Source organism: Macaca fascicularis, chromosome 18 (assembly GCF_037993035.2).
Source record: "Macaca fascicularis isolate 582-1 chromosome 18, T2T-MFA8v1.1".
NCBI classification, from domain to species: Eukaryota; Metazoa; Chordata; class Mammalia; order Primates; family Cercopithecidae; genus Macaca; species Macaca fascicularis.
The window spans coordinates 68,206,344-68,231,117 of record NC_088392.1 but is presented as its reverse complement, the minus strand read 5'-3'; the positions used below and the strand labels follow the sequence as shown (position 1 = coordinate 68,231,117).

Sequence of the window (24,774 nt, the reverse complement as noted above, 5' to 3'; positions counted from 1 at the left end):
AATTTATAGTAACATCAAAAAAAATTAAATACTTGCCAGGCACAGTGGCTCACACCTGTAATCCCAGCATTTTGGAAGGCCAAGGCGAGAGGATTGCTTAAGCCCAAGAGTTCAAGGCCAGCCCAGGCGACATAGCAAGACTCCGACTGCACCAAAACAAATGAAATTTTTGCCAGGCACATGGCTACGGTCTCAGCTACTCAGGAGGCTGAGGCAGGAGGATTTCCTGAGCCCAGGACATTAAGGATGAAGTGAGCTGTGTTTGCACCACTGCACTCCAGCCTGGGTGACAAAGTGAGATGCCGTCTCCAAAAAAGAAGAAGAAAAAAACTTGGGAATAAATGTAACAAAAGAAGCGTTAAGACTTGTACACTGAAAACTATTAAACATTGCTGTAAGACCTAGGGCCAGACGCGATGGCTCACACCTATAATCCCAGCACTTTGGGAGGCCAGGGCAGGTGAATTGCTTGAGCCCAGGAGTTTGAGACCAGCCTGGGGAACATGGCAAAACCCCATCTGTGCAAAAAATAGAAAAATTGGCCGGGTGCAGTGGCTCACACCTGTAATCCCAGCACTTTGGGAGGCCGAGGTGGGTGGATCACTTGAGACCAGGAGTTCGAGAGGTAGTGGACACCTGTAATCCCAACTACTTGGGAGGCTGAGGCAGGAGAATCACTTGAACCCAAGAGGCGGAGGTTGCAGTGAGTAGAGGTCACGCCACTGCACTCCAGCCTGAGACAACAGAATGAGACTCCATCTCAAAAAAAAAAAAAAAAAAAAAAAAAACCAACTAGCTGACCTAAAAACCTCTTTTGAATAATTAATTATAACCTCCTTTATTAACCTTTATCAGAGGTACTTTATAGGACAAAAAACTAAACAATTTTTCTGAGTCTCCCTTTTATATCTTCAGTCAAGTGATAAAAGAAAAACTAGAGATTTCGATAGTTTACAAATATTCTTGAATTAAGATAAATTTCTCTAAAAGCTGAACTCCCAAGGAACTTTCCACATTTCTTTGGTTATATTTAAAATTCTTCAAAATGAAGCACAACTTGAAATAGGCAGGTTATTTTGGCCTAATATCATAGTTACAAATAAGTAAGACGAAACAGCTTAATAGTGTTTAGCCTACAGTGCTTTCTTCCTCCTCATGTTAAATTCACATAAAAAGTACTTACAGATCCAATACACTGATAACCTCATGCAAAATTTATAATTAACACAAATAAAAGTTTTACACACGTTAATTAAATGCCAATATTTATACTAAAGCTCTGCCTAAGTCCTAAACTACTAAAAATGACTTGAAGGATTACATTCAAGTTACCTTAGGCATTCAATCATGCGAGAAGCAATTTTCTTCCGACGCATCATGCTGAATACCCATATTCGACTGATCCCACAGATTGCAGGCTCTGGTAATGTTGAGCAGCACCAGGCTTTTTGCCTTTCAAATCTGACTTTTTCTTCTTCTGACCTGATAACTGGAAGTTTCTCTTCTATAACTCTGTAGCCCTACAAGTGTCAAAAATGGGGAAAATTTTTAAGTGAGACTATTAATTAGCAACTAATACTGATCTGGTTGAGGAGGTTATGACATTTGACTGGCTTAAAAAACTATGGGGTTACTTATGTTTTCACTCTCATTTTTAGGAAACAGACAACCTCGATCTGCATTCTGTTCCAGTTCACTTACTAGTTGTATGACCATGAAAGTAAGTTACAATTTCTCTAACCTTCGGGTTCCTCACTGGAGATATCCATCAACTCTCATTTTGAGAGATTAAACCCAAATACATACAAAGTCCTTTGCCATCATGAGGAGCCCCCCAATAGGAACTGAACATTAGTTCTCTCCACCTCTCACACTCCAAGAACCAGCAAAAGTACATGTTAAGAACACAGCAGTAATAACTGTTTCTGTGATTGCTGTCACAGTTCTAGATTTCACAGTTGTACAAGAACTGAGACTAGGGATAGCAGACAAATCAATAATTTAAAAAGCCATTTCATCACACTGCAATCTCTTTTTTCAAAAAAGTACCTTAAAGAGCATACATCGCTTTTATGGTGGCTATCTTTATCGGAAAAGAAAAGAAAATTTAAAATATCTCTGCCAGTCTAGCTGCCAAAATATAACACAACTGTTTTTCTTTTTTTTTTTTTTTTTTCTGAGACAGAGTTTCTTCTGTCACCCAGTACAGTGGTGCAATCTCAGCTCACTGCAACCTCTGCCTCCTGGGTTCAAGAGAGTCTCGTGCCTCAGCCTCCCGAGTAACCATGCCTGGCTAAGTTTTGTATTTTTAGTAGAGATGGGGTTTCACCATGTTGGCCAGGCTGCTCTTAAACTCCTGGATTACAGGTGTGAGCCACCGTGCCCAGCCATGACTGGCCTTCTGATGGCACAAGATATAAAACTTAAAAGCAAACAAACAACACAGTTAAGAGTCAGCAAAAACAACCCTAACAAACATTACATAGTTATCCTTCTAGTCTAAACACTGCTATAAGTCATTTATGGATCTAGGTGGAATAGAAACTTAAAAACACAATAGTCTGAACTATGTAAAATTAACTCAATTGCAGTATGGCAAACTTCTATGAGTTAGTCAATTTATATCAAATTAATTTCCACAAACTACCCTATCAGTTACTTACTTAAATTAATTTTGTTATTATAGCAAGGTTCATAAGCACTATACAATAATTTCAGGCTGAATATTTATTTACTCATTTATTATTTTTTCTAAAGAGACAGAGTCTGGCTATGTTGCCCATGCTGGAGTGCAGTGGCTATTCACAGACACAAACATAGCACCCTACAGCTCAAACTCCTGGACTCAAGCAGTCCTCCTATCTAAGCCTCCCAAGTAACTGGGACTACAGGTGCCACCACACCCAGCTGAATTTTTAAAACACGTAGCTTAACATATATAAACTCCTGCAAACTTGCTTTGACTTTTCACTTTTTTAGAAAATTTTATGACCAAGCATACATCTGTGCAAGCAGCTATTAACCCACTTATGCTTAGTGTTCCAATAACGGAACACTAAGCATGTGGGAGTTATTTATATCCTACTGCTCAAGGTCATCGCCAAGGTCTTATTTTTCACCCATGCAAGAACTCAAAAAATTGTTGTAACCTTTGGCATAAACTAGTTAATATGCTAAAAGACACTATCTGAACAGTAGTCACACACAATGCACACTGAGTTCATGAGCAAGAACTTAGCAGGAAAAAGACAGAATTCAGGTCTGCCTCAAAGTGAGATTAGGGAGTCCAGAAGCTTCTGTTCTCTTAGGATGGTCTCAGCAGTTTCTACTAACACTCATAATATAAATATACATGATTCCACTGTTTGTTTTTTGTACAAATAGGCTACTAAACACAAGATAACTACTCATTTAGAGTTCAACAAAGGAAGTGGTGATCTGTTCCAGGCGTGGGCCTTTTTTGTTTGTTTGTTTTTTGAGATGGAGTATTGCTCTGTTGTCCAGGCTGGGTTCAGTGCACGAACTTCAGCTCACTGCAGCCTCTGCCTCCCAGGTTCAAGCAATTCTCCTGCCTCACTCAGCCTCACGAGTAACTGGGATTACAGGCACACACCACCACATCTGGCTAATTTTTGTATTTTTAGTAGAGACAGGGTTTCACCATGTTGGCCAGGCTGGTCTCAAACTCCTGACCTTCTGATCTGCCCACCTCAGCCTCCCAAATTGCTGGGATTACAGGTGTGAGCCACCATGCCCGGCGGTGTGGGCCTTTTATAAAGGCACAGATAGTAAATATTTTAGGCACCGCAGCCCACCTGGTCTCTGCTGCAACTATTCAACTCTGCCTTTGTGGTACAAAAGTAGCCATAAATATGTGAGCCAAATGGGTGTGGGTGGGCAACAATAAAATTTTATTTACAAAAACAAGTTGGACTTTGCCCACTCTAGTTTGCCTAGTCTTGACTTACTGCAGTGCTAGAGGGACTAATTGAGAAAGACATTACATTGGTATCTAACATGGAAACTTCCAAAATAAACTTGGATAGTATTCTGATTTTTTTGGGGGGCGGGGGAGAGGGATGGAGTCTCACTCTGTCACCCAGGCTGGAGTGCAACGGTGAGACCTTGGCTCACTGCAACCTCCACCTCCCGGGTTCAAGCGATTCTCCTGCCTCAGCCTCCTGAGTAGCTGGGATTACAGGCGCACACGCCCGGCTATTTTTTTCTTTTTCTTTTTGAGACCAGGTCTCGATGTGTCACCCAGGCTGGAGTGCAGTGGCACAATCTTGGCTCACTGCAACCTCTGCCTCCTGGGTTCAAGCAATTCTCCTGCCTCAGCCTCCCAAGTAGCTGGGACTATAGGCACGTGCCACCATGCCCGGCTCATTTTTTGTATTTTTAGTAGAGATGGGGTTTCACCGTATTAGCCAGGATGATCTCGAACTCCTGAACTTGTGATCCTCCCACCCTGGCCTCCCAGAGTGCTGGGATGACAGGTGTGAGCCACCGCGCCCAGCTAATTTTTGTATTTTCGGTAGAGACCAGGTTTCATCATGTTGGCAAGGCTGGTCTCGAACTCCTGACCTCGTGATCCGCCCACCCTGGCCTTCATAATCTGGGATTACCGGCATGAGCCACTGCGCCGGTCTGATGGTATTCTCATTCTACAGAATTTTTACCTTACTGACTTGAGAAATGAATTCCCATGTATAACCATTACTCCACTATGGTAAAGACTCACACATGGGAATTCTTGCATTAAAACTGTTCCTTACATAAAATGGAGACAAATTCATCAGGATTTATGTTATTTGGGATTACGTCGTAAACTCATTAAACACCAAATTACTTAAGAATATTCTTTAAAAATCACTTACCCATTGGATATGTTCCGCAATTAGGCACCCAACTACTTTTTTGTCATTGGAAATGAAGAGAAGTGTTTTAGTTCTGGAATAGCACATTAGTGGAGCCTGTTGAAAACCTAAATCATTGTCAACCATCTCTCTAATCTCGTCAACCTGCCAAATAAAGAACAAGAATTATTTTTAAATGAAAACATTATATACATGTAAAAACACACTATTTCAGTTCAGTAGATAGACTTTATTCCAAGCAGGGCATCCTCTAAAGAGTTCTTTTGGATGGGCATGGTGGCTCACACCTGTAATCCTAACACTTTGGGAGGCCAAGGCGGATGGATTGCTTGAACTCAGGAGTTCACCACCAGCCTGGGCAACATGGTGAAACCCCATCTCTACTAAAATATAAAAAAATTAGCCAGGCGCAGCAGTGTGCGCCTGTAATCCCAGCTACTTCGGAGGCTGAGACAGGAGAAACCCTTGAACCTGGAAGGCGGAGGTTGCAGTGAGCTGAGATCACGCCATTGTACTCCAGCCTGGGTGACAGAGAGAAACTCCATCTCAAAAAAAATAATAATAAAAAAAAGTGTTCTTTTGAAGGCCTGTACTGATCAATAACTGTTTTTTAACCCCAAGAAACACTTTGCAAAATGAAGGAAGAACTGGAGGGTGATGCCAAACCCAACAGTCTAGAGAACAAGAGGGATGGGGTGAGAGCTCCTACAATAGATTATTAGAAACATTAAGACTTCATATTAGAAGTATCTAATTTGTGAATGGAAGAGAACTTCACTGGAATCTTAGCCAGGCAAGCCACTTTTCTTCCCAACCCTTAATTAGTACTCTCATCAGTAAAACGAAAGTGAGTATAGAGAAAAGGAACCCATATTTACTTCCTATCAACCACTTACAGGCCAGGCATTATTCAAAGCACTTTACAAACATTTCACTTCAATCCCACATTTCTTGGAGGTTCCTTACTTTACACATGGAAGAAATAAAACTCAAAAGTTAAACCACTTTCCCATGTCAGATATTAGACATCTAGAAAATCAAGGAGCAGAGTCACATGTGAATCCAAAATGTTACTATGGCATCAAACCATGCTTCTTACAGTTTACCTCCTAAGTGACCAAAGTCAAACATGATAAGCTCAAACTGTTGGCAGGCAATCAAAAGTAAGACCTCTGAAGGTACTCAAACATTAGTTCCTTCCCCAGTTAAAAGATACTGCAAACAAAAGCCAGAGAACAGTGGCTGATGCCTACAATCCCAGCACTTTAAGAGGCTGAGGCTAGAGGAGTTCAAGGCCAGCATGGGCAACACAGCAAAACACATCTTTACAAAATTGTTTTATTAGCCAGATGTGGTGGCACTTGCCAATAGTCCCAGCTTCTCAGGAGGCTGGGGCAGGAGGGTCACTTTGGTCTCAGGAGTTTGAGGTTACAGTGAGCTATGATTGTACCACTGCACTTCGGCCTGGGTGACAAGAGTGGAATTCTCATAAAAAAATAATAATAAAATAATAGAGTCCAATAACACTCATTTATGTTATTAAGTTTAAAATGCAAATAATCCTTAAGAGGGTTAAACATTCATACCTCTGGCATGCAGAATACCATGCAGCAAATCCCTTACTCAGTGATGAAGACTCCAGTCCTCCTAATCCTGAGACAGCATCCTACAACTCCTAATTCCTAAAGACAAGTGATTCACAATTCCCTAGATTTTAATTTTTAACCTATTATGGGTTACTAAGATTTTGTTCAGATAAACTAAAATGAGGAAATTAGCATCTACTGAGGGTTTCTTCTAAGAAAAGTCTGGTTGCCACATATGGTAGTGTAGCAAAAGTTCCCAGTGTGCATTTCCAAATGTGAACAGCTGGAATTTCAAAAATTCCTTAATTTAATTTTCATTTAAGTTGACCCTTGAACAACAAAAGTTTGAACTGAGTGGGTCCACTTATATGTAGGGTTTTTTTCAATAAATATATTGGAAAATTTTTTGGAGAACTGCGACAATATGAAAAAACTAGCAGCCGGACGCGGTGGCTCATGCCTGTAATCCCAGCACTTCGGGAGGCCGAGGCGGGTGGATCACGAGGTCAGGAGATCAAGACCATCCTGGCCTCGAGTAGAGATGGTGAAACCCCGTCTCTATTAAAAATACAAAAAAGTTAGCTGGGCATGGTGGCAGGCGCCTGTAGTCCCAGCTACTCGGGAGGCTGAGGCAGGAGAGTGGCGTGAACCCGGGAGGTGGAGCTTGCAGTGAGCCTAGATGGCGCCACTGCACTCCAGCCCGGGCGACAGGGCGAGACTCTGTCTCAAAAACAAAACAAAACAAAACAAAACACTAGCAGATGAACCATGTAGCCTAGAAACATCAAAAAAAAAAAAAAAAAAAAATCGAGAAAATGTTAGGTATGTCATGAATGCAGAGAGTATACATAGATACTAGTTTTAAGTATGGGTTTAATCAATTATTTATGTTATCAATAAGGTTACCAGTCAACAGTAGGCTATCAGTAGTTAAGTTCTGGGGGAATCGAAAGTTGTACTTGGGCTGGGCAGGGTAGCTCATGCCTATAATCCCAGCACTTTGGGAGTCTGAAGCAGGAGAATCCCTTGCGACCAGGAGTTCAAGACCAGCCTGGGCAACACAGTGAGACCCTGTCACTTTAAAAAAAAAAAAAAAAGTTAGAGTTGGATTTTTGGCTGCATGAGAAGCCGGCACCCATAACTACTACACTGTTTGTGGGTCCACTGTGGTTAATCACTGATCCCACATTAACTCAACAAGAATTTACTATTGTGCAAGAATCAATGTTTCAAATACAAGACAGGTTGGGCATATTTACATGTCACTGTAAATACTATTGTCTATTCTGTTAGGCAGCAGTAATATAAAAGCTTATTTAGGTATCTAAGATTGTCCATTCAGATAAACAGAGTATCTGAAGAACCAGAAGATAAACTTACATATTTTATTTTATTTTTTTATTTTTTTTGAGACGGAGTCTCGCTCTGTTGCCCAGGCTGGAGTGCAGTGGCCGGATCTTAGCTCACTGCAAGCTCCACCTCCCGGGTTCACGCCATTCTCCTGCCTCAGCCTTCCCAGTAGCTGGGACTACAGGCGCCCGCCACCTCGCCCGGCTAGTTTTTTGTATTTTTTAGTAGAGACGGGGTTTCACCGTGTTAGCCAGGATGGTCTGGATCTCCTGACCTTGTGATCCGCCTGTCTCGGCCTCCCAAAGTGCTGGGATTACAGGCTTGAGCCACCGCGCCCGGCCCACTACATATTTTAAATAGACTATTAGCTAAACTTTCAAATAACAGGTGCAAAGTATTTTCCTTCAACCATCTTTCCAGGTGAAGTATTCTTAAGTTTAAAGAAGTCCAATTGCTAATCTAAAAAAAAGTATAATAAACTGTTTTTCTCATGTTTCCAGACATTTGGGACAAACTCTAGTGTAATTATTCGTTTTTCAGATACGCAACTGAACCCATTGCTTACATTATGAGGTATTTCTTCTGAAAAAGCATCCAGAGGTTGAAGAAAAACATACTGAGTATATTATTTGAAAGTGCAATGAACATATTAAACTTATTTAAAAATAAGTTTACCTTATGGTTCCTGATTTTTTTAATAATCTACATAATAAAATGGTTCCAGGGTTCATTATCTCTCTAGTTCATTTCTCAACACAATAAACTCTCTGAATACTTGAAGTATATGGAACTCTAAGTTTGACTAACACTTGCCTCACACTAGATAAGATAAACTTTTATGTTTCTCCATTATATTTATAAACTGGAATATAGCCTTATCTCTTAAAAATATTATAAGATTAAGTCATGTTTAATTTCAGGTTTACTATGACCTACTTAGCAATCCCCTTCTGCAATAAGCTTTTATTTAGAAATTTTCCCTTAGAATGAAACTTTACATTTTATTGATTTTCCAAATTATTATAATTAAGTTTTTATTTCTAGATCGTGAAATCATTTAGTTGGCATCGCTCACTTAACAGAAGATAAGCATGTCTACTTTGGCACTCAAATTATTAACTACTACTAATAGAGGACAATTTAGTAATAATACTGGACAGTACTCAATTCATTTAGAATTCATATACTGGACACACTATAAACTTCAACATAATTTTTGAATTGGGTTATACCCTTTAAATGCTTATTTCTTGCTTTCAGAATAGATGTTTAAATACACTATGCCAACAATCTGTTATCCTCTTAAAATTAACTGCAAAATGGGCCAGGCACAGTGGTTCATGCCTGTAATCCCAGCACTTTGGGAGGCCAAGACAGGCAGATCATGAGGTCAGGAGTTCAAGACCAGCCTGGCCAATTTGGTGAAACCTTGTCTCTACTAAAAATACAAAAGTTAGCTGGGTGTGGTGGCACACGCCTATAGTGCCAGTTACTCAGGAGGCGGAGGCAGGAGAATCGCTTGAACCCGGGAGGCAGAAGTTGCAGTGAGCCAAGATCGTGCCACTGCACTCCAACCTGAGCGACAGAGCAAGATTCTGTCTCAGAAAAAAAAAAAAAATTAATTGCAAAATGATATCCACTCTGCATGAAGTTTCACTGGAAATTTACCTTTTTCAGGGCATACTTTGGGTCTTCAGGAAGAACCATTATTATCCTGCCATCAGGGTATTCCGCCAGAATTCTTTCTTTCTTCCAGCCCTAGATATATACATATATATATGTAAAGTATCAATTTTATGTATATTTTATTCATCATATCCATGTACAAGAGAAAAAGTACATCAATTTGTCTAAAAATTGCAAACATGAAAAATATATGCTCATTAATGCTTAATAAAGCATGATAAATAGGCTATTTTGTTAAGCATACAATAGGTACAAGGCAAGCTAATTTCTCTCTACTACTCATTCAGAGATACAACTAACACCACAGGAGTATTTCTAATTTATCATTTCCCATTTTAAATTAATTTTGAAAGCCACACACCAAAAGCAAGCCCCTTAAAGTCAGTAATTCCCAGAAACTATAATTCTCCCAGATGCTTGATAAAAGAATTAAACTCTTATATTTCATTGGAACATGGTTACCTCCACAAACAAACACTCAAAGTTTTATGTCTGGCATGCCAAAGACCTCCAGGAGGTTTTAAATGAACTGATTTGCATGCAGTAGCCCAGTATGAAAGGAATAGTTTTATGCTTATTGATCACAACTACCAAAGCCACAAGAAGGAGACTATAAAAAATATAACTACCTTCTAAGAATCTAATAGGGAAGGAGAAGCTACGTTGTGTGTATCTGAAGTTAAACATACTCAAAAAAAGAGAGGTAATAAACTCTTCTTCAGATCCACACTCGTGGTGATTAATGAGCAGAACCTGCATAAAAAAAACAAACAAAACAAAAGCCACTTAAATCTAGTAAGATGGGACTGAACCAGAGGTTAAAACTAGGAGCTTTGAAGTTCAAAATAAGTACAGAAGGAATGAGCTTAACTAGTTGTTCCAGTTGTCTTAACCCAACCAACTTTACATAAAAAGGCCTTTCCAGAAGCCATTTATACTTCCAGTAGAGAAAACCACCATATTTTTTCTGATGTTTCTTCTAAGAACACAAAAGCTCAATGAAACCAAGAAAATGGCAACTAGATTTCTTTAAAAATATACTATGGCAAGTATGAAAGCAGATTCATTTTCTTAAACCATCAAGAATTTTTTGGAGAGGGGAGGGTAGAAAGATCATTGTTGGGAACAAAAATTCTAGTTAATAAGCTTGGTATATGTAACAACTTAAATTAGAAGATTTAAAATCCAAAACTTGTTTACATAATAGAGTACCCAACAGAAAAGTTAAATTCAGATGATTAAAATTAATTATCATTGGTAACATGTTCTCAAGATTTGAAAAGAAAAGAGAAGAAATAGCCACAGAAGTCCTTTTTTCATCTAAGAAACTAAATCTGTAGTTCTTCAACCTAAATAAGGTTTTAAAAAAGAAACTTAAGGCCGAGTGTGATGGCTCATGCCTGTAATCCCAGCACTTTGGGAGGAGGGCGGATCACAAGGTCAGGAGATCAAGACCATTCTGGAAACCCCATAGCTACTAAAAGACAAAAAATTATTGTAGTTTTAGGCGGGTGTGGTGGCACGTGCCTGTAGTTCCGGCTACTCAGGAGGCTGATGCAGCAGAATCGCTTGAACCCGGGAGGTGGAGGTTGCAGTGAGCTGAGATCGCGCCACTGCACTCCAGCCTGGGTGACAGAGCGAGACACTGTCTCCAAAAAAAAAAGACATAAAGAAAGAAAAAATCTGAATCATATACAGATCTGAATATAGGTAAACAATTTTGAGAAGACTTACAAGATATCACCTCTTTAAAAACAAATTTCTATTAGTAATGCTACTTTATGAAAAAGCTTTTAAATTTATGAACCTATTTTTAATAAAATGAAGAGATTTTCACTTTAAAACAACGAAAAGACCTAAAAACTTAAGTAACTTCAAGTTATAAGAAAACCATTCTTCCTGAACTGAATTATCTAAAGACACTTCCATAAACTATTTTCCTATTAAATGCCTTTAAAAACAGTAATACAGGTTTCATGTCATTATATTGCATTATAGACATTATACAAATTATTTTGCTTTATTAATTTGAAGTGCAAAATTTTCTCTTGAAACAACTTCAGACTTGTATGTTCATGCTGACATTTTTATCACAATTCAATTTGATAAAATTTTACGTTTTAAATAGTACCGTTTTTTTCATGTACTAAATAAAAGCCCTTTAATCTAAGAAGCTAAGACTGCAAAGGGATACTTAGTACTGCTTAGGTTTCTAATGTGCATGAAAACAGCAAGTTTTATTTATTAATGTAATTTACCTATTTGAGACAGAGTCTCACTCTGTCACCCAGGCTGGAGTGCAGTGGCAAGATCACAGCTCACAGCAGCTTCAAAAGCTCCTGGGCTCAAGCAATCCTCTTGCTTCAGCCTCCCAAGTAACTGGGACTACAGGCATGCACCACCATGCCAAGCTAAGAAAGCACATTTTAGTGAAAACTTTTAAGTAATTCTAGAGTAAAAGTTCAGGGTTTAGATCCTTGTTCTTGGTAGTTACTAGATGCATGGCCTTAGGCAAATCACCAGAACTCTGATTCTGTTTCCTGACCTAAGCATTCTAAAAAATGGCTATCATCACCTCCATCACTTGGACAGGTACGAGCGTGCTATATTTGAGACAACTGCTCAAAAAGTAGCCACTCAGTAATTCTTAGTAACTTCCATTCTCCTTTCTTACTAGTATCAAACTAAGATCAATGCACTAATCTAACAAAACAGTCAATCAATAAATGTTCCCAAGGTTAAATACAGGAATAAATTCAAATCATAGACAAACAAAAGATGAAAGAAACAAGTTAGCTAATATTTGTTCAAATAACATACTCAAGACATATCTATGCCTCAACTACAGTTTACTGCTAGTCAGCAATAACCACATGACCTTCCTTACTTCAGAGAAACTTAGAGGTTGTAAAGTCCATCCAATGCTTAAAATTAAGGGACAGAAATGCAGGGTTCAGGAAAGAGTGCATGCAATTTAGAAGAATAACCAAATAGCCACAATGTTTCTACAAAGATATAAATTCCAATGCAGTGCACTTACACTTCTGACCTTTAGCTCCAACGTATTTCAGCACTAGTACGTTACACATAACCCTCTGCTAACAAGTAGTATTTTCCAAAACCCATTTTTTTCTTACTTCATCCATTTGGCTACTTCACGAAAAGCAGAAAACTTTATATTCCTAATTTGTATTTCTAATAGCAAGAAATTATTACTATTATTATTATTATTATTTTGAGACAGAGTTTCATTCTTGTTGCCCAGGCTAGAGTGCAATGGCGCAATCTCAGCTCACTGCAACCTCCGCCTCCTGGGTTCAAGTGATTCTCCTGCCTCAGTCTCCCGAGTAGTTGGGATTACAGACATGTGCCCAGCTAATTTTTTTGTATTTTTAGTAGAAACAGGGTTTTTCCATGTTGGTCAGACTGGTCTCAAACTCCCGACCTCAGGTGATCCACCCACTCAGCCACCCAAAGTGCTGGGATTAATTAATTATTATTCTTTTCTCCTTGCTATTGTAGTTACTCTAAACTGTACAGTCTAAAGAATGGATTTCTCCTTTTTCCATCAAAAAAAAGGATTACAATTAGAAACAAAATATACTGAGTGGTAGATACCACGTATATACAATGATCAAAATTCAAACCAAACACTTAAGATGTGTAGATTTAATTGTATAAATAATACTCCAACTTTAAAAGTTCATATTAATCACAATTTCATAAAAAGGTTGAATGAGAATATACATTTGAAGGAATATTTGAAGAAATAAAACCAACAACCAGCTTTTCAAAAAATAAATATTACAAGGGAAAAAAACAGATCCAGGGAGAACCTAGGGATTAAACGATACTAAAGGGACATACCAACCAATGTAATATATAAACCCTAATTCAAACAAATAAGAAACATAGGAAATCATGAGCTATTTGGGAAGCTTTTAACTCTGATGGAAAACTTGATTTCAATAATTAATTCATTTATTGAATGTGTAGTTATATTATTTAAGGTACTTTTATGTTTAAAAAAGGAATAATCTTTGGCCAGGCACAGTGGCTCACACCTGTAATCCCAGCACTTTGAGAGGCTGAGGAAAGCGGATCACGAGATCAATAGCTCAAGACCATCCTGGCTAACACAGTGAAACCCTGTCTCTACTAAAAATACAAAAAAATTAGCTGGGCATGGTGGTGCGTGCCTGTAGTCCCAGCTACTAGGGAGGTTGAGGCAGGAGAATTGCTTGAATCTGGGAGGCAGAGGTTGCAGTGAGCCAAGATAGCACCACTGCACTCCAGCCTAGGTGACAGAGCGAGACTCCATCTCAAAACAAAACAAAACAGGAGTAATCTTCATCTTTTTTTTTTTTTTTTTTTTTTGAGACAGAGTCTCGCTCTGTCGCCCAGGCTGGAGTGCAGTGGCCGGATCTCAGCTCACTGCAAGCTCCACCTCCCGGGTTCACGCCATTCTCCTGCCTCAGCCTCCCGAGTAGCTAGCTGGGACTACAGGCGCCCACCACCGCGCCCGGCTAATTTTTTGCATTTTTTAGTAGAGACGGGGTTTCACCGTGTTAGCCAGGATGGTCTCGATCTCCTGACCTCGTGATCCGCCCGTCTCGGCCTCCCAAAGTGCTGGGATTACAGGCTTGAGCCACCGCGCCCGGCCAATCTTCATCTTTAAGAAATAAATATTTAGAGGTGAGACATGGTGGCTCACACCTATAATTCCAGCACTTTGCGGGGCTGAGGCGGGCGGATCACCTGAAGTCAGTTTGAGACCAGCCTGCCTAATCTGGTGAAATCTCGTTTCTACTAAAAATATATTTAAAAAAAAAAACAAAAACAAAAAAAAAAACAAAACAAAACAAAAAAAAACCTAGCCAGGCATGTTCTACTAAAAATATATTTTTAAAAAAAAAAAAAAAAAAAAAAAAAAAAACCTAGCCAGGCATGTTCTACTAAAAATATATTAAAAAAAAAAAAAAAAAAAAAAACCTAGCCAGGCATGGTAGCATGCACCTGTAATCCCAGCTGAGGCAGGAGAATCACTTGAACCCAGGAGGTGGAGGCTGCAGTGAGCCAAGATCACGCCACTGAACTCCAGCTTGGGCAAACAAGAGTGAAACTCCATCTCAAAAAAAAAAAAAAAAAAAAGAAAAGAAATACATATTTAGAAATACATACTAAAGTAATAACATGATGCCTGAGTTTACTTCAAAATAATTGGGAAAGTTAGATGAAGATGATTATCCACGAATTGTTGAAGGCAGGTGATCAGTACAAAGGAGTTCATTACTCTGTGCGTGTGTGTGTGTGTGTGTGTCTGTGTGTGTGTACTGCATTAAACCTGTTTTGGAAAATTCAAATTGCCTATTGTCAAAACTGTACCAATGGCCCAAGGTTTGTTCAAGCATCATTTATTTAGCAGTAAAAAATAAAGGCCGGGTGCGGTGGCTCACGCCTGTAATCCCAGCACTTTGGGAGGCTGAGGCAGGCGGATCACGAGGTCAGGAGATTGAGACCATCCTGGCTAACACGGTGAAACCCCGTCTCTACTAAAAATACAAAAAATTAGCCAGGTGTGGTGGTGGGCACCTGTAGTCCCAGCTACTCGGGAAGCTGAAGAGGGAGAATGGCGTGAACCCGGGAGGCGGAGCTTGCAGTGAGCCAAGATCGTGCCACTGCACTCCAGCCTGGGGGACAGAGCAAGACTCCATCTCAAAAAAAAAAAAAATTACTGGCCAGCCAGGCGCAGTGGCTCATGCCTGTAATCCCAGCACTTTGGGAGGCCAAGGTGGGAGGATCGCCTGAGGTCAGGAGTTCGAGACCAGCCTGGTCAACATGGCGAAACCCTGTCTCTACTAAAAATACAAAAATTAGCCAGGCTTGGTGGCAGGCACCTGTAATCCCAGCTACTCAGGGGGCTGAGGCAGGAGAATCCCCTGAACCTGGGAGGCAGAGGTTGCAGTGAGCCAAGATCACGCCATTGCACTCCAGCCTGGGTGACAGAGCAAGACACTGCCTCAAAAAAAACAAAACAAAACAAAAAATTACTAAAGGAATTCGAAAAATAGGCATTTCAATAGTAATTTTAAAAGTTAAGTTGAGGCCGGGCACGGTGGCTCACGCCTTTAATCCCAGCACTTTGGGATGCCGAGGCGGGTGGATCTCCTGAGGTCAGGAGTTTGAGACCAGCCTGGCCAACATGGCAAAACCCTGTGTCTACTAAAAATACAAAAAATTAGCCAAGCATGTGGCACATGCCTGTAATCCCAGCTACTCAGGGGGCCGAGGCAGAAGGATTGCTTGAACCCAGGAGATGGAGGTTGCAGTGAGCAGAGATCACGCCACTGCACTCCAGCCTGGGTGACAAGAGCGAAACTCCATCTCAAAAACAAAAAAAAACAATACTGGTAAAGATGTGTGCCTAATCCATATGGCCATATAGAACTTCAAAGTGCTGAAAAGTCTTAGATATTACTACTAGTTTGAAAGTGACATACACATGGAAAAATTCTCTCAATTCAATAAATATGTGCTGACTACCTACCATGTATACAAACCATTGATCTTAGCAGTATAGTATAGTGGTAAGGAGAATTTCAAAAATCAGAAAAACCTAAGATTCGAATGCAAACTCTGCTACTCACTAGCTGCAATGCTTTGGGCAAATTACTTAACCTCTCTAAAACTTGGTTTCCTCACCTATAAAATAGATATAAAAACAGGCCTGGTGCAGTGGCTCACACCTATAATCCACACTTTGAGAGGTAGAGGAAGGAGGATCACTTGAGCCCAGGAGCTCTAGACCAGCCTGTTAAGAGCAGCATGGTGAAACCTTGCTCTAACCAAAACCACCAAAAACAAATAAAAACAAAACAAAACAAAAAACAGAAAACTACTGAGAAGCTAAATGAGAAAACACTATAAAATGTTGACCATTGGGCCTAGCACAATAATATGTACTCAATAAATAACAGTTCTGATTATTACAGCAACTAAGCATTTTAGTTGGTTTAGCAGATTTTGGTTTTGGTTTTGAGACAGGGTCTCACTCTGTTGCCCTGGCTGGAGTGCAGTGGTGCAATCATGCCTCAATGCAGCCTCAACCTCCTAGGCTCAAGCAACTCTCCCAAGTCAGCCTCCCAAGTAGCTGGGACCTCAGGCATGCACCCCAACACCCAGGTGATTTTTCTATTTTTTGTAGAGACAGGGTTTTGCCATGTTGCCCAGGCTCGTCTCAAACTCCTGAGCTCAAGTGATCCTCCCGCCCTGGCCTCCCAAAGTGCCAGGATTAAAGGTGTGAGCCATCGTGCCTGGCTGGTTTAGGTTTTTAAATCTTCAATGCCTTCATGCCTTACAAGGTCATTCATGATCTGGTCCCCCATCTACCTCTTTCAGCCTTATCTCTTGCAGCTTTTCCAATACAACACAGTCACAAATCATAATGAAATATTTGTCTGACCTTTCACATGCTGCTCTCTTGGCCTGATATGCCTTTGCTCTATAACCTTCTGAGCTCAAGGGACTCCTACTTACCCTTTCTGAATTTATTAAGTGCTAACCTGACTTTTCCAATCTTTGTCATACGTCCTTGCTCTATGCTCTATATAGTACCCTGTATATCCTAAAATACTACTGTAGCATTTTCCACACTATTTAAATGTTTACCCATTGTCCCTCGCACTGATCTGTGAACTTACATAAAAGATCTTTATAATAATTTTTAAAAACAAGGTCGACAGTTAATAAACATTTAAGAAATAAATAAGCCTCAGAAAAAATTATCACATAAGATATTGCTTTCATTGCTTACAGATTTGAAAAAAAAAACTAAAGAGAAAAAGAGTTAATATGCTATGGTCATACAACTAGTAAATGGCTCATTAGGAAACCACATCTCTATAGTTTAAGCTTTCTTTTCTACTATGCCACACTGACCTCAAGAATCTTATAAATCTAATAGGAGAAACTATAGTATAAAATGTCTTTAATACAAAGTGCAATGAAGTATACGCTTGAAAGATGTTTTTCTTGATTCTAAAATAAGCTTTATTCATTATACTTCAACGTTTCTGAATCGAAAATCAGTCTATCAATATGTATATTTAATATATTTCTTAATTCTCAAAGAAACAACTATCAAATTGAAGCAGGAACCTATAAGAAAAGGCAAAATAACGTAAGCAAAGTGTTAAAATAAGTTTTAAGAGGATAGAGAAAACTCTTATGGGGATAAGAGAGGAATAAAAGAAAAATGTTCATAGAAAAGAATGTATTTCCGGCTAGGCGCAGTGGCTCATGCCTGTAATCCCAAGACTTTGGGAGGCTAAGGCAGGCGGATCACGAGGTCAGGAGATCCAGACCATACTGGCTAACACAGTGAAATCCCATCTCTACTAAAAATACAAAAAATTAGCCGAGTGTGGTGGCGGGCGCCTGTAGTCCCAGCTACTCGGGAGGCTGAGGCAGGAGAATGGTGTGAACCCGGGAGGCGGAGCTTGCAGTGAGCTGAGATTGTGCCACTGCACTCCAGCCTGGGCAAATGAGCGAGATTCCGTCTCAAAAAAAAAAAAGAAAAGAAAAAAAGAAAAGAAGGTATTTCCCTGGGATTGAAAGGCATGTATAAAAATGGGATGGCATTCTTGGTGGTGGGAATGCTAAGAACTAAAAAATAGAGGCAGGCCAGGCACAGTGATTCATGCCTGTGATCTCAACACTTTGGCAGACCAAACAATTGCTTGAGCCCAGGAGTATGAGACAAGACTGGGCAACATAGTGGGACCCTGTCTCTACAAAAAAGTAGAAAAATTAGCTGAGTGTGACGGCACATGCCTATAGTCTCAGCTACTCAGGAGGCTGAGGCAGGAGGATTGCTTGAGCCTGAGAAGTTGGGCTGCAATGAGCCATGATTGCGCCACTGCACTCCAGCCTGGGTGACCAAGTTAAGACCCTGTCTCAAAAAGCAAAAATAAAAAGGCGAGGAGGGTGGTGGATCATGACTGTAATCCCAGCACTTTGGGAGGCCAAGGTGGGAGGGCTGCTTGAAGCCGGAATTTCAAGACCACCAGGCCAACATAGCAATATCCATCTCAAAAAAAATTTAAAAATTTAAAAATTGGCCAGGCATGGTATCTCACCCCTGTAATCCCAGCGCTTTGGGAGGCCAAGGCAGGCCAGAAGTTTGAGACAAGCCTGGGCAACAAAGCAAGACCTTATCTCTACAAAAAGTAAAATAATCAGCTGGGCATGGTGACACATGCTTGTAGTACCAACTACTGTGGAGACTCAGGCAGGAGGATCCCCTGAGCCAAGGAGTTCAAGGCAACAGTGAGCTCATTGTACCACTGCACTCCAGCCTGGCCAACAGAGCAAGACCCTGTATCTTAGAAAAAAAAAAAAAAAAGGAAAGAAATATAAATCTATTCCCTCCTTATTAAGAGCTACAGAGTTTTCTGAAGGATCAATGTGTCTGGGTCTTTTAACCATTAATTCCAGTACTTTGATCTCAAAAACTGCATTTCCATAAGATAGTGTCCTAGAAGTAGAATCATTTAATACAACTTGTTTGTAAAGGCTGTTTCTTAACATAAAACCCCACTCTAATTTTTGAGACCCTATCTCTAAAAAGAAAACAAACCCCAAAATGCCATTTGAGTACCCATCTCACCCAGCATTCCTGCTTTGACCCTGAATACGGTATCTGGACTGCAGAAATCTACTTTAGGACCATGATGTAACAACCGTGAAGCACAAGAGTCAACACACTAAGAACAGCAGAGTGCTGAATGAGAAATGGCCAGCATTCATGATGACATTATTGAACTGCTAGATGGAACCACCCTGACCATGACACACCTCCAGACTTTTTTTTTTTTTTTTTGAGACAGAGTCTCATTCTGTTGCCCAGGCAGGAGTGCAGTGGCACGATATCAGCTCACTGCAATCTCCGCCTCCAGGATTCAAGCAATTCTCATGCCTCAGCCTCCCAAGTAGCTGGGATTATAGGCAGACACCATCACACCCGGTTAATTTTTGTATTTTCAGTAGAGATGGGGTTTCACCATGTTGGTCAGGTTGGTTTCAATGTATTTGGGAGTTCTGCTCCCAACTAGGATAAAGAAGGTCAAAGGCCGGGCACGGTGGCTCACACCTGTGATCTCAGCACTTTGGGAGGCCGAGGCAGGTGGATTACCTGAGGTCAGGAGTTCAAGGCCAGCCTCGCCAATGTGCTGAAACCCTGTCTCTACTAAAAATACAAAAATTAGCTAGGCATGGTGGCACATGCCTGTAATCCCAGCTACTTGGGAGGCTGAGGCACAAGAACTGCTTGAACCCAGGAGACAGAGGCTGCAGTGAGCCAAGATCATGCCACTGCACTCCAGCCTGGGCAACAGAGAGAGACTCCATCTCAAAAAACAAACAAACAAACAAAGAAGGTCACAAAAAAGATTACTGTGCCTATTGTAGTAAGAAAACACCCAATAAATAAAAAAGCATGTGTTTTTAAAGACACTGAAAAGGTATAGAAACAAAATGTCTAAATGAACTGATTTTCAGAAATGAACCAGCCCTTCCTAAGTGAGCAGAGACCAGTAGCCATTTTTAACCCTAAGATGTTGACTATGTCTGGGAAGCATGGGTGAACAAGCAAGCCTGCAACATGCAAAGAACAAGGAAAAGAGTCTCAGCAACTTAGTCAACATAATTGGGAGAACTGGGTCAGTTAATAACCAACAGTCATCAACTTTTTAGATAATCAGATATTATTTAGTTAACTGACCCAATTTTCCCATTACGATGATTAAGTGAACTTCTACTATAACATCTAAACCTTACGACTACATGAATATTTCTCACAAGATATGCCTGAGTCAGACCCAATAAAAAGTCAAATGGGAAGAATTACGATACTTTTTTCTCTTCTGTCATCTTCAAATATTAAAGAATCCTAAAAATCTCTTTATTAGGATTCACATATTAAGCACTTTTCAACTGGTAGCAACAATATCCCAGTATATAAGAAATACTTTATTCGATGTAAATCTCATCTCAAAGGTCATTTGGACTTAGCAAATACATTGGGTTCATCGGTATTGCTTATGACTTTAAAAGACTCATGGTCCAAATTCCACTCAACCTCTACAGCCAAAATTAAACAAAGCCAACAAGTCTATTACTGAAAAATGTTATCACAATGTACATCTCTGGGAGTTCTGCTCCCAATTAGGATAAAAGAGGTCACAAAAGATCACTGTATCTGTTGTAATAAGAAAACACCCAATAAATGAAAGAGCATGTGTTGGCTGGGCACAGTGGCTCACGCCTGTAATCCCAGCACTTTGGGAGGCCGAGACAGGCAGATCACGAGGTCAGGAGATCAAGACCATCCTGGCGAAAACAGTGAAACCCCACCTCTACTAAAAATACAAAAAATTAGCCAGGCATGGTGGTGGGCACCTGTAGTCCCAGCTACTTGGGAGGCTGAGGCAGGAGAATGGTGTGAACCCGGGAAGCGGAGCTTGCAGTGAGCCAGGACGGTGCCACTGCACTCCAGCCTGGGTGACAGAGCGAGATTCCGTCTCAAAAAAAAGAAAAAAAAAAGAAAAAGCATGTGTTTTTTAAAAGACACTGAAAAGGTGTAGAAACAAAATGTCTAAATGAACTGATTTTCAGAGATGAACCAGTCCTTCCTAAGTGAGCAGAGACCAGTAGCCATTTTTAACCATAAGATGTTGACCAAGTCTGGAAGCATGGGTGAACAAGCAAGCCTGCAACAGACAGAGAACAAGGAGAAGAGTCTCTTGCTGGAACGAAGAGAAACCAACCAGAATTATGTGGCCTGGCATGGCAGTCTGAAATCTGAAGAAACTCCAAATACAGTAATAATGATCTACCAACTCTCTCCCATGGGACAACTGTACAGTTGGGCTGCAAGGTATAGAGAGTTTTAGTGTTGTGTGGAGCTTAGATCCCCAATCTCAGTTGCAGAGAGACACCTAATACTAGAACAGAAAACTAAAGTTTCAAACCCAACTCTGACCTGACCCAGTTCAATTTTTAATTAGATCTAAGCAATCAGCCCCTCACCATAGTTAACTGACAAAAGAAAAGAGAAAGCGCTCATGGGTAAGGGAAAGGATACTATCTACTTCAGTCTCTACTATTTCTTCACACACAATCTCCAACGTACAATAAAAATTTACAAAACCAGATAGGAAGACTCAATATTCTTAAAAGGTCAGTTCTTCCTGATTTCATCTATAGATTCAATGCAATCCTAATAAAAATCCCAGCAAGCTATTTTGTAGATATTGACAAACTAGTTCTAAAATTTGTACTGAGAGGGAAAAGACTTAGAATAGCCAACACAAAATTGAAGGAGAACAACAAAGTTGGAGGACTGACACTATCCAATTTCAAAACTTACTATAAGACTAGTTATCAAGCATGGGGGTAGTTACCCCCAAGCTGCTGTTCTTGAGATAGTGAGTTCTCACAAGATCTGATGGTTTTATAAGGGAAGGTTTCCCCCCTTTGCTCGGCACTTCTCTCTCCTGCCACCATGTGAAGAAGGACAAATCTGCTTCCCCTTCTGCAATGATTGTAAGTTTCCTAAGGCCTTCCTAGCCATGCAGAACTGTGGGTTAATTAAACCTCTTTCCTTTATAAATTACCCAGTCTCAGGCATTCTTTATAGTAGCATAAGAACGGACTAATACAGTGGTATTGGTGAAACAACAGATCGATGAAACAGGACAGAGAGCCCAGAAATAGACTCACATAAAAATAGTCAACTGATCTTTGATATAAGAGCAAAGGCAATATAATGGAGAAAAGATAGCCAACAAATGGTGCTGAACTGGACATCTATATGTAAAAGTAACCTAAACACAGACCTTGCATCCCTCACAAAAATTAACTCAAAATGGATCTAAACATAAAATGCAGAAATATAAGATAACAAAGGAGAAAAACTAGATGACCTTGGGTATGGCAATGACATTTTAAGTATACCAAAGGCACAATTCATGACAGAAATAACTGATAAACTGGACTCCATTAAAATTTAAAATGTCTGCTCTTTAAAAGATACCGTTGGCCAGGCATGGTGGCTCACACCTGTAATCCCAACACATTGGGAGGCAGAGGCAAGAGAACTGATTGAGCCCAGGAGTTTGTGACCAACCTGGGCAATATAGGGAAACTTCATCTCTACAAAAAATTTAAAAATTAGTCAAGCACGGTGGTGTACCCTTGTGGTCCCAGCTACTAGGAAGGCTAAGATATAAGATAGTATGATTGCTTGAGCCCAGGAGGTCAAGGATAGAGTGAGCACTGATCACACCACTGCATTCCAGTCTGGGTGACAGAGCACAACTTTGTCTCAAAAAAGAAAAAGCATATAATAAAAAGTATTTTTTGGACTGGGCACGGTGGTTCTTGCTTGTAATCCAGCACTTTGGGAGGCCAAGGCAGGTGGATCACTTGCACCCAGGAGTTTGAAACAAGCTAGGATGACACAGCAACACTCCATTTCTATTTTTATTTAAAAAAAAAAAATTTTTTTTTTGTTTTGAAAAAGATACTGTTAAGAGAATGAGAAGACAAGCTACAGGCTGGAAGAAAATACTTACAAAATAAACATCTGATTTAAAAACTGTTAACCTGGTGGGCACGGGGGCTCACGCCTGTAATCCCAGCACTTTGGAAAGCTGAGGTGGGTGAATCACCTGAGGTCAGGAGTTCGAGACCAGCCTGACCAACATGGAGAAACCCTGTCTCTACTAAAAATACAAAATTAGCTAGGCATGGTGGTGAATGCTGGCAATCCCAGCTACTCGGGAATCTGAGGCAGGAGAATCGCTTGAACCCGAGAGGCGGAGGCTGCAGTGAGCTGAGATTGCACCATTGCACTTCAGCTTGGGCAACAAGAATGAAACTCCATCTCAAAAAACAAACAAACAAACAAAAACACAAACACACACAAAACTGTTACCCAAAATACCCAAAGAACTCTTAAAACTCAATAAGAGAACAGCCTGATTAAAAAATTAAAATTAAAATAAATAAAATTAAAAATGGGCAAAGGATTTCACCTAAGAAGATATACAAATGGAAAATAAGCACATGAAAAATATTCCGTATCATATATTAATAGGAAATGCAAATTAAAACAGTAACATACCACTACAAGCCTATTAGAAAGGCCAAAACCCAGAACACTGATAACACCAAATGCTGGTGAGGATATGAAGCAAGGCAAACTCTCATTAATTGTTGGTAGAAATGCAAAATAATACAGCAACTTTGGAAGAGAGCCTGGCAGTTTCTTACAAAACTAAACACACTCTTACCATATGATCCAGCAATCAAGCTTCTTGGTATTTACCATCAAGGGCTGAAAACATGTCCTCACAAAAACCTGTACACAGCAGCTTTATTCATAATTGCCAGACTTTGAAGCAACCAAGATATCCTGCAGTAGGTGAATGGATAAACTATGATACAGCCAGACAACGGAATATCACACAGAGCTAAAAAGAAATGGGCTTTCAAAGCCATAAAAAGACATGGGAGCCCAGCTCAGGGGCTCATGCCTGTAATCCCAACAATTTGGGAGCCCGAGGCAGGTGGATCACTTGAGGTCAGGAGTTCAAGACCAGCCTGGCCAACACGGTGAAACTCCATCTCTACTAAAAAAATTAAAATAAAAAATTAGGCCGGGCGTGGTGGCTCACACCTGGAATCCCAGCACTTTGGGAGGCTGAGGGGGCAGATCATTTGAGGTCAGAAGTTCAAAACTAGCCTGGCCAACATGGTGAAACCCTGTCTCTACAAAAAATACAAAAATTAGCCAGGAGTGGTGGCGCACAACTGCAGTCACAGCTACTTAGGAGGCTGAGGCAGAGAACTGCTTGAATCCGAGAGGTGAAGGTTGCAGTGAGCAGAGATCACGCCACTGCACTCCAGTCTGGGGGACAGGAGTGAGAGTCCATCTCAAAAAAATAAATAGAATAAAATAAAAAATAAAAAATTAGCCGGATGTGGTGGCACATGCCTGTAGTCCCAGTTACTCGGGAGGTTGAGCAGGAGAACTACTTGAACCTGGGAAATGGAGGTTGCAGTGAGCAGAGATCACGCCACTGCACTCCAGCCTGTGTGACAGAGCAAGACTTCATCTCAAACTAACTAACTTACTAAATAAAGACATGGGAGATGTTTAAGTGCATATTACTAAGTGAAAAAAGCCCATCAGAAAAGGCTACATGGTATAT

General features: G+C 40.3%; 1 protein-coding gene across 14 annotated transcripts in view; it reads right to left on the bottom strand.

Annotated features, from left to right (window-relative positions):
* Positions 1-24,774, bottom strand: part of ESCO1 (establishment of sister chromatid cohesion N-acetyltransferase 1) — a 74,295-nt gene that overhangs the window by 1,847 nt on the left and 47,674 nt on the right. For 4 of the 14 annotated variants that reach the window (XM_015440120.4, XM_015440121.4, XM_005587059.5 and 1 more), the window contains exons 9-11: positions 9,482-9,571; positions 4,878-5,021; positions 1,333-1,520 (exon numbers count right to left, since the gene is read on the bottom strand). In XM_015440120.4, coding sequence (XP_015295606.3) covers positions 1,333-1,520; positions 4,878-5,021; positions 9,482-9,571 — 422 coding nt within the window. Of the gene's footprint in view, positions 1-1,332; positions 1,521-4,877; positions 5,022-8,787; positions 9,389-9,481; positions 9,572-10,128; positions 10,253-24,774 lie in introns of those variants that run through there. The other 10 variants (XR_012427273.1, XR_012427274.1, XR_012427272.1 and 7 more) reach the window with 7 other exon arrangements.